This window comes from Nannobrachium achirus (genome assembly GCF_963921795.1).
Source record: "Nannobrachium achirus genome assembly, chromosome: 24".
NCBI classification, from domain to species: domain Eukaryota; kingdom Metazoa; phylum Chordata; class Actinopteri; order Myctophiformes; family Myctophidae; genus Nannobrachium; species Nannobrachium achirus.
Genome location: NC_137831.1, coordinates 6,481,324 through 6,491,894, shown reverse-complemented (window position 1 = coordinate 6,491,894; position 10,571 = coordinate 6,481,324). Strand labels below are relative to the sequence as shown.

At 41.6% G+C, this 10,571-nt stretch overlaps 1 protein-coding gene across 2 annotated transcripts in view; it reads right to left on the bottom strand.

Moving 5' to 3' along the window:
* The window catches only part of LOC308280446 (protein NLRC3-like), a 45,753-nt gene that overhangs the window by 19,693 nt on the left and 15,489 nt on the right, over positions 1 to 10,571 (bottom strand). For both annotated transcript variants that reach the window (XM_080720717.1, XM_080720718.1), the window contains exons 2-3: positions 1,520 to 1,816; positions 327 to 623 (exon numbers count right to left, since the gene is read on the bottom strand). In XM_080720717.1, coding sequence (XP_080576843.1) covers positions 327 to 623; positions 1,520 to 1,816 — 594 coding nt within the window. The remainder of the gene's footprint in view (positions 1 to 326; positions 624 to 1,519; positions 1,817 to 10,571) is intronic.

Below are 10,571 nucleotides of genomic sequence, written 5' to 3'. Positions count from 1 at the left end.
TATGTCTGGTCTAGCTGTTAGAATGAATAAGAGCTGCTTCACTAAAATTAAACCTAAAACCTGATGCTTGGCTCTGTATATCATTTTAGAAAGAAGGATGATTTCAGGGTAAAAATTCTGATTGCATCATTTGCAATGCAAATTACAATATAGACTACATTTTTGTTCTAATTTCAATGCACTGCTGTATGTCCCCAAATATAGGCTATATACATTTTTTTTTACTTATTTGCAATAAGGCTTAAGTGGTCAACTACATACCTTCATGATAAAGACTGTAACAGTGATTCAATGTGTTCACATGGTGTAGTTAGTAAACTACATACCTTCATGATAAAGATAGCTGGGTCCAGGATCACTCTGCTCCATGCTGAACACGTTCTTCACTGCACAAGTTAAAGTTTTAACTTTCCCATCTTTATCCCTGGTAACATTCAGCCAATTAGAGTTTGGTCCAGAGTCAGACACCATCCATTCCCCTTCATCTTTCTTCCAGAGATAGGTGACTGGCCCTGACTCTGTGAAGTCCCCACGCACAGGCAAACAATACACTTCACAGCTGGTGGAGTTAGAATCACAGGGTGGCGGTGCCTTGGTGGCCACCACTGGCTTTGGGACTTTCTCTGTTGAGGAAACAGAATAAAGACAACTTACTGCTGATGTTGTCTCCAGACTGCAGTTAAAACAAAACACATGTTGGCTGTATGATCTTCCTCAGGTAAGGGTTGTTGCAGATATATTTATATAAATTTTCTATAGAAGCAATGGGCGGTTAGTGGCATCATTAAAGGTTGTAATGTTTTTACTTTTCTCAAAATCATCACGTGGGCCAGACAGGACACCGCTGTTAGAGGGATTCACATTTTGAACAGAGTTTGCGTATCAACACACCCACCAGCGTCAAACAATGTGATCCACTATGTACAGTATATGTATGTGTGCTGTTATGGTTAAAGCCATAGTCACACTGCAATGAGTCACAAATTAATACGTGTTCATTTCATATGCACCTGTTACGACAAGTTTAACTTAAAAAAGGTTCTGGTCTTTTACAGCTTTGTAGAATAGAGCAAAGCACCGATTCTCTTCAGCATCACAAGTAACAGACATAACAGACAAAACATAATCTTCCCATTGTTCTCTCGTTTTCCCATTTTCTTTCTGGATTATAACTGCAATATTTTTGCTTTCTATTTATTATGTCCATCAATTAAATAATAGAGGGATATGTAAAAAAGACCACAAAAAGTCTTATTTGATATGTTACTTTTAGCTTTTAAACAGGGTGTTTAACTGTACTTGTACTGTACTACATTTCTATTGTATTGACTATACTTGCACTGTTCTCCATCTTTGTCCAATAACATAATCAATCAATCAATCCCCCACCCTCACACACTCTATTAACTAAAAGTTAAAACTTCAATTCAAATGAACATTTCTGTGGACAGTAAACATTGTATATTCTGATAGACCCATGATGATCACATGACCTTCACAGGACACAGTTCATACTCACTCATCTGTTTAACCGTTGTCTTGCTCAGCAGTCGACCGTTGATGTCCACAGAGTATTCTCCAGTGTCGTTTATGGTCATATTGTTGATGACCAACTGTCCAGTTTCTTTATCCAGTTCTGTGCGGTTTTTAAATGTCCCGTAGTAATCCACATCAGGACCAAAACCCAGATCCCATTCTGCTGCTTTATTGGGTCCATGTTTCCACAGGATGCCAGTGATGGGTTCAGTAACAGAGCTGGTATCTGGAAGCAGGCGAAGGACTCCTTGTGGTGGAATGTAAATCAAATCTTGTTGAGCTGTGGAGAGAAGATTATTTCAGTCAACTTCAGTTTAAGTAGTCATGTTTTGATGTGGATGTTTAACAGTAACAAATGATTAGCTACACCAGAAAAAAGAAAGAAAGAAAAAAAGAAACTATAACAAAAACTCCATAGACGGGTTTCTCGTTTACAAACATTGAGACTAAATGCACAGCTGACTGTATCATGTAATCAATTCCGTCCAATCCCCAAACCTGTTGTTTTGGGGAGCGCTGGTTTCATTGGCTAATTTTGGTACATACCCTGCGCACGCATCTAGTTTCATCAGTGTAACGTGGACCAGAAACCCGTCTATACATAAAGCATAGTAAACATAGAGTAAAATGTGTGCCATATTTCAGTTCACAACCTGGAAAAAACTGTTCTGAGATCATTACACTAAATGTTTTGACAATCTAAAAGGTTAAACTATGTACAGTACAGTACAGTAGCAGTATTCATAATAGTCCTACTAAAGTCAAAGCAATGATCATCAGACTGTACACAAGTAGCAGCAGTACACCATTGTGACAAGTAGAGGGCAATGTGACTCCACCCGTACACTATTAGCTCCCTTTCTACACATAGTGGCCCTCATTTATCAAGGTGGTGCAGATCAAAATTTGTTTTGTGCGTACACCAAAATGTAGGCAAGTCTCTGCATTTATCATTTCTACATGACTTTGACGTTGGTGTAGGGTAGGATCAAATCTCACGTCAAGTTCAGAGGTGGTGTAGGATTCATCTTACACCTCTTATTCCATTGTAGACATGCGGGGCAGCATTGTCTAACTATCTGACACATGTATCCACTCCAAAATGTATATTTAACACACTAATAAATAATCCCTGAGATATAAAATATAATTTTATAAAAGCATATTCTGTAGAGTAGACTATCATGGACATGCACGCCGATTTTAATTCCAAGTTACAATGACAAGCAATTAAAATCTAGCGATATGACACAATCTAACACAAGTGCTTTAACAGACATTCAGATAAAATTGCCGATCTGACTCAGAAGAAGCTTAATTATAGGTGATGATATGACCGATTGTGCGAGACTCAAGCATTTTGAGGAGTCGGAAGCGGAGCTGCTTCTTTTTGCGGACCGTGAGGTATCCAACTGATACAAGTGTGTCCTATATGGAGTTATGTATTAAGGATAATCAAACCCGACGCTCCTTCAGATTATGACTGCCTCCTTGTCAGTATCTCTCAGTCATATGATCGCATGTACGCAGCCCGTGGTTTATGGGGAATACATGATTTTGCTTTTTCTTTTTTTTAACCACATAGTCAAACGCGCACTGCGCCATCGCCGATATTGGGTTAATATATTCCATTCGTGACAATGACTGGTTTGGTGTCACTCATGTAGGCTGCAAGCTTACTATACAGAATAAATGGTAGACCCAATAATGGTTCCACAGTGAACCAAATGCTGCTGAGCTTGGTGGTGTGTGCGTGCGTGCGTGCGTGCATGTGTGCGTGGTCTGTGTGGGACGCGGACATGGGAGTGAACTTGAAGCGTGTGGCGTAAACCCTCTTCTATTGGCTTTCCTTTCGTTGTTAGGTCGTATTCGGGTTGTTCTAGTGGTAAAACCGGGGTGTTTCGAGAATAATTAAGGGTGTGTTATTTAAATTTCAGCCTGCGCATTTATCAACGCTGGGATCAAATGTACGCTTTTTTATTTTTTTGTCTTTAAAAAATATATAGTTTATAAAGCTTGGCTAGATAAGAAGTCATAAGAATGAGTTGTCAATGCCCCTGGTGGATGAATTTGTTAATGCTCTATACCAGGGCTTCTCAAACCTTTTTAGGCTGTGACCCCCAAAATAAACATATTTGAACTGGGGACCCCCACCCTGACAAGCACTTGGAATTGTAGTTATATTTAATGTGACTCGTTCCGCAGATAAATATTGTGAAAATAGCAGATCTACATGCTCACACGTTGTGAGCATGTAGATCTGCTATTTTCAGAATGTTGGCCTCTTGCTTACTTATATTTAATATTATTAATATTTGACAGTTTGGCCAGTCCTGTCGAATATTTGACTATTCGAATACTTTGAGGTCCAATAATTCGAATACAAAAAATCACTATTCGTGAATGCCCTACAAGGTACTAAGACAATCTAAGAAATTACATAAATTAGAAGACAAAATTTTAACAAGTAGTGAAAATAGCTCTCGATCTCACAACGCAGCCCGAAGCGATGCGATGTGCGCTTGTAGACAGTGTTGACTTGCTATCTGTGCAGTACTATCTAACAATCTAAGAACTATTTGTTGTTAGATTGTTTCTGATTAATATGCAAAAATCACAATACAGTAATATTAACTATATGATGGAAGAGCAAGCACTAGTCTGCATACTGTAGCAAGTCTTTGTACACAGTAAGGTTGCAACCTAATTACCATGAATAGTGTGGATGTACCCTTCTATTTAATCATTTTGGGGATGTTGATGTTGTCATCTGCCCATTTGTCAATTTGTGACTGAATCTGACACTGGGGCAGGTGTGTCTATTTAGGATGTGTTCGTAAATGCCACGTGAACGTTTCCCTACGCCAAAAAATGAGAGACAGCCGCTGATACGAACGACCTACGGCCTGGTCGCGACCTAGGCCACGACCTGGAGGTCGTAGGTCCCGGTTCTGGAGGTCGTAGTTCGCGGTACATACTTGTTAGGTCGCGGCCGGTCTAGTTTCGCGACCCCCGGCCGTGGTTGCGCCACCTCGGTCGTCCCCGGGCCGTTGTTGCGCGATCGGGCCGTTGTTCAGCGACCTGGGAAGTCCGCGGTCGTATTTAAAAGGTCTTTTTGCAGAATATTCTAGAGCAGCAGCGCTATTCAACCTTTTGAAGCTTGTGATTGGCTGAACCGGAGGTAGGAAGCGCTCCATTGTAGTCACTTGGACCGCGCGAGGTGCACCAAAACCTATCCTTAACCCTAACCCCAACTCTAACTCTAACCCTAACCTTAACCCTAACCCCAACTCTAACCCTAACCCTAACCCTAACCCTAACCCTAACCCTAACCCTAACCTGCCGACACTGAGTAGCTAACCTGCCGACGCTGTTGAAAACGAGCGCTCCTTCCCTTAGCAAGCGTAGAGTTTCTAAACTCGCGTCCCTTCCCTTAGCAAGCGTAGAGTTTCGATCGCGGCGCTCCTTCCCTTAGCAAGCGTAGAGTTTCTAAACTCGCGTCCCTTCCCTTAGCAAGCGTAGAGTTTCGATCGCGGACTTCCCAGGTCGCTGAATTACGACCGAGATCGCGCAAAACCTCCAGAACCGGGACCTACGACCTCCAAGTCGTGGCCTAAGTCGCGACCAGGCCGTAGGTCGTTTGTATCAGCGGCTCTTGCTGCAAAAAATACACTGTTTTTTACACTCTATTGATAAATGAGGGCCAGTGAAATTCACTAGTTTACACATTTACTCACATCTTTAGTTAAATAAATAGCAGATCATTTTAATAACATTTTGAAACAGCCTTTAGTTTTAGCTTGAACTGACAATACATTCCACCTGACTGACTGTATCTCAGGCAGGGCCGGATCTACAATATGGGCACTTTGGGCACGTGCCCAGAGGCCCTTGGCACCAGGGGGCCCTCCAGAAAAAAAAGAAAAAGAAATGTCGAGAGAAAAAAAAAAGTTTAGTTTTAGTTATCTAATCCAAATGAAATTAATTAAATTATGCCCCCAAGACCCTCGATTTGGTGGTCACAAATGGTATTTTGGGGGGGAAGGATATGTCTTGTTTTGACCATATAGTAGTACTATAATAGTACATTGTTATTTATTTTGATTATCAGTGGCCACACTGCCACTGTTTCTTACCTCAGACTGTTATTGCCTTATAGTCAGGTCCACTATGTATTTTTGTTGGATTTTTTTGGAGATTAGTAAAACTATACATTTTTGGAATCTTCAGAGCATGGGGAATCCAAAAATCTTTGTTGCCATTTGCACAGACACCTGCAAAGCCGCCATTTTGGACGTTCAAAATGGCCGACATAAAATACATAATTTGTGCCATCTTGGCTTCTAGACAACCTAGAAACCTATTTAAACATGCCAATCCTATGTTTTCTGGGTCAAGGAATCGACCGAGTAAATGTTGGGTGTAAAATGTTCCGGACCCCCACCCCCTTTCTGGGGGTTATCTATTTTGGGACCTCCCAGAACAGTACGCCAGCCAGTTAATGTCCTAATTTCATAATATTAGAGTTGTTTTGTAGGTTTTAAAACCTCCTGGGTTCATTTATTATACTTTTAAAGCAGCCAGAATAATCCTTCTGACCTTTGGTTGGGGTCTTTCCTCACCTGGGACCCCCAGACAGACCCCTGAGTCTGTCTCAGTAATCGCTCTGCTCCAGAACAATGTTAAATTAGATCATAATTGAAGCATAAAAGTTGTTGTAGCTGGGCTCTGAAAACAAAAAGGAGTAGTAGCAAATACCAGGGGTCTTCCACAGGGAGCTACTACAGAGTTACTACAGGGGCCCACCAAATCTTGATGGGATTTGAAACTTGAATGTTTTTATGTATTCAGGGTTTATGTACCGATGTTTCTGGTTGACATTGGCACATTTCACTCAGGTTTTTTCATCTCACTTATGTCACTTTGTCTGCTGACCTCACTCAGCAACGAAATATAAATAAACGAAAATAAAAATAAAACAATTCAGAGGAGGCAAGCAGTGATCACCGCATGATGTGGACTGCAATGTAGTTTCAAATGCACTACATTGCAGGCGCTTTTTGAGAATAAAAAACTAAAAAAGAAGAGGAAGACATGTGTGACATGCATGATCTGGGCAGATTGCCCCAGGAAATGTGCCAATCTCAACCCAAAACAACGGTATTGTACTTTGATGGTTTATTAGTATTCTCAGTATTATTTATACATTCTTTGTGTTGGACAGTTATGGTTGACAGGTGTTACTGCTGGGATTGCAATATTTAAGCTATTGCAACTTCATATTTTGGGACACGCAGACTAACATGTCCATTTATTGCACTGCACTCACTGACAACACAACACACCCACCTCTGTGTTATCGTCACCCCAAAACCCGCACCCATCCTCTTAAAGAGCCCATGGTCAATTATGCCCAAGGAGATTCACTACAATACAGTAATTTCAGACATGCAGGATCTATTCGTCTTTATCATCGTCATCTTCAATGTCCAACCTAATAGTGTTGACACAGTCTCCACCATAGCATAGAGTGGAAGGCAGGTTATTTGAGCAGGGAGGGCAAGACCCCTGACTGGAACATACCCTCCACTCTCTGAATTTCACCCATTTTCTTCGATTGGTGGAAGCTTAGGGCAATTTGTCAGGTATGATTTATCCCGCATTGTGACATAGTTGGCAAGGAGGATATGTGGTAGCAGTGCAGCACGAGTTGGTTGTTGGACCTTTTGAACTGTAAACACGGCATGCAACATGCTCCAATGACTGCAATGTTGATGGAAGCTCACCATTAATAAGCTCAGTAGAAATGGAACTCTTGCTAAAGTCCTTGAAGCGGTTAATGGCTTAATGTCATCATTATCAGGCTTCAAGTAGGCATTGACCCATGACGAATTGTGTAGGCCAAGGAACCCTTGACATTTGTGACATTCAATAACTTGAACTCGCTCAAATATATCTACTTACTTTTGTTTTGTACCTTGGCTTTGACTGTTGCAAATTTACAGCAGTGTCAGAAAGTGGAGGGTATGTTCCAGTCAATTGTCTTGCCCTCCCTGCTTCAAAGGCTTTTTTATTGATTTGATTGAAGTATTTATTAGAAGTTTTGCATAGGATAAATTACAGTTTCATGACAGTACAGTTCACTGATACAAGGTCAACTAAAAGGAAACTAAGGTAAGGCATAAGACGTTGAGATCCTTCGCTTTAACTCATATAAATATAGGCAATACTTGAGCTCATCAAATGTGTCTGCAAAGCAGATTGCAAGGGATGGTGCAGCTGCTTAAACAATACAAACAAAGACTGTCAACATTATTAGGGAGGACATGTAGTGAATCTCTTTGGGCATAATTGACCATGAGCTCTTTAAGAGGATAGGGTATTGGTTTTGGGGTGACGATAACACAGAGGTGTGTATGTTGTGTTGTCAGTGTGAGTGCAGTGCAATAAATGGACATGTTAGTCTGCGCGCCTAAAGTAATACGTTGCAACAGGGACGGCTCCAGGGGGGGGCTAGAGGGGTCTTTAGCCCCCCCCTCCCCACAAACTCAATTAACACCTGTCAACCATAACTGTCCAACACAAAAATGTTATAAATAATACTGAGAATACTAATAAACCATCAAAGGTTACAGTTTCAAATCCCATCAAGATTTGGCGGGCCCCCTCCTGTAGTAACTGAGGACCCCCCAGGGGTCCCGGACCCCCTGTGGAAGACCCCTGGTATTTGTTACTACTCCTTTTTGTTTTCAAAGCCCAGCTACAACAACTTTTATGCTTCAGTTATGATCTAATTTAACATTGCTCTGGAGAAGAGCGATTACTGAGATAGGCTCAAGGGTCTGTCTGGGGGTCCCAGGTGAGGAAAGACCCCAACCAAAAGTCAGAAGGATTATTCTGGCTACTTTAAAAGTGCAATAAATGAGCCCAGGAGGTTTTAAAACCTACAAAACAACTCTACTATTATGAAAATAGGACATTAATTGGCTGGCGTACTGTTCTGGGAGGTCCCAAAATAGATAACCCCCAGAAAGGGGGTGGGGGTCCGGAACATTTTACTCCCAACATTTACTCATTTGATTCCTTGACCCAGAAAACATAGGATTGGCATGTTTAATTAAGTTTCTAGGTTGTCCAGAAGCCAAGATAGCACAAATGATGTATTTTATGTCGGCCATTTTGAACGTCCAAAATGGCGGCTTTGCAGGTGTCTGTGCAAATGGGAACATTGATTTTTGGATTCCCCATGCTCTGAAGATTCCAAAAATGTATAGTTTTACAAATCTTCACAAAAATCCGACAAACATACATTTCTTAACATAACAAACCTGACTATTAATTGATGGGCCATCATCAACTCTGTTTGATCTATCTACCAGCTGGGAGTTGAACAACTCCGACAGCGCGCCCCGTATACAATGCGCCTGGCGCCTGGCGTTTCGCACACACAAGTAGGCCTATTTTCACGACAGCAGGTTTAGAAAATAATATATGCTTTACATTTCAAGTAGGCTATATATAGGCCTACAGTACATGCCCATAAACATAGCCAGGCCGTTTTTGGAGACAATATAGGCCTACGTGCGCAACTGCGCATATTGGGCAGCCACGGGCGTCTGACAAAATAGAACCAACCAATTTGACATTGTGTGACAGTCTGTGATGCGTTGAGACTGAGCTTTTGTTTTCGATGACTGATCAGCTATAAAAGGGACTTTGTACGATTTAATTTGCTTGAGTTCTGGGACTGGGTAAAAACTGATTCCAAATGTGCAGAAGTATTGGAGACATAAAAAAAAGAAGGCGGTGCTGTTTGGTTTCATGACAGAACATCACATACAGTATAGGCCTACATATCATATGACAGAGAGAGAGAGAGAGAGAGAGAGAGAGAGAGAGAGAGAGAGATGATCAAAATTATTTGACAAATCTCTCTCCCTCTCTCCCCAACTTGCTCGGCCGTCAGTCAGTCAGTCGTTTCGTTCGTTTTCTTTTCCTTTTCCTTTTCTTTTTTTTTACCAACTCTGATCTGTAGGCTATACCGAGCGAGTAGTGGTTGAGAGAGAGAGAGAGAGATAGATAGTGAAAGGACATCACATATAGGCCTACATATGACAGAGAGAGGGAGAGAGAGAGAGAGAGAGAGAGAGAGAGATATGATCAAATTGATTTGACAAATCTCTCCCAACTCTGGCGGCGGGACGGGCAGCGGGGGGTTGGGTGGGGTGCGGTGCGGTGCGGCCCATTTCCCCGTCCGTTCTCCTCTCTCTCCTCTCTCTCCTTTCACCTGTGGCTACAGGCAGATTATATCACCCCCTCGTATTTAGGCGAATTAAGCGAATATTATAGGCATATTCGCGTCGCGTCGCCTTTTTGGTTCGCTTATTCACGTCGTTTTCGCTAATTCGCCGGTCTGGACAGAGCTTTACTGTCCAAGACACGGCTGAGAGTGTCGCATCTCCAACATCATTGATTTAATAATCCATTGGCTCATCCAAGCCCTCAACCAACTGTCCAAAAAGGAAAATGGACCTGTAGGGTTAATTTGGTTCCATTACACTGTCAAGTTGCACTAGGTCAATTAGAGCCCTCAATAATCATGAAATATCGTCGTGCACAAACTTTTGAGAGCATCTCTCCGCTCTGTGCTCATTCAAGCACTGATTGAGAGACTGAAGTTCCGCACTTCTGTGAAGCGCGTCAGTGATAGCTGGGCTGTACCATTGAGGAGAAAGCAGAGGGGGGTATCATTGTTGTATTTTACTACAGCGTTCCTTAATTAAATAATAGTATTATTGAAAGGAACGCTGTAGTAAAATATATAGGCCTATAAAAATCTGGACTATTTTTTAATTCAAAATTGCATGACCCTCCCCAAGACTAAAATTAAAATAGTATGGCCCTCCCCGAGATTAAAATCAAAATAGCATGGCCCTCCCCTAAAATCCTCCTTGGGAGGGGGGGCAATTATTAACGACTCCTCCCTTAATCAACTCTTTAATGTTCAGGATTGTTGAAAAAGTGGTTCTCAAACA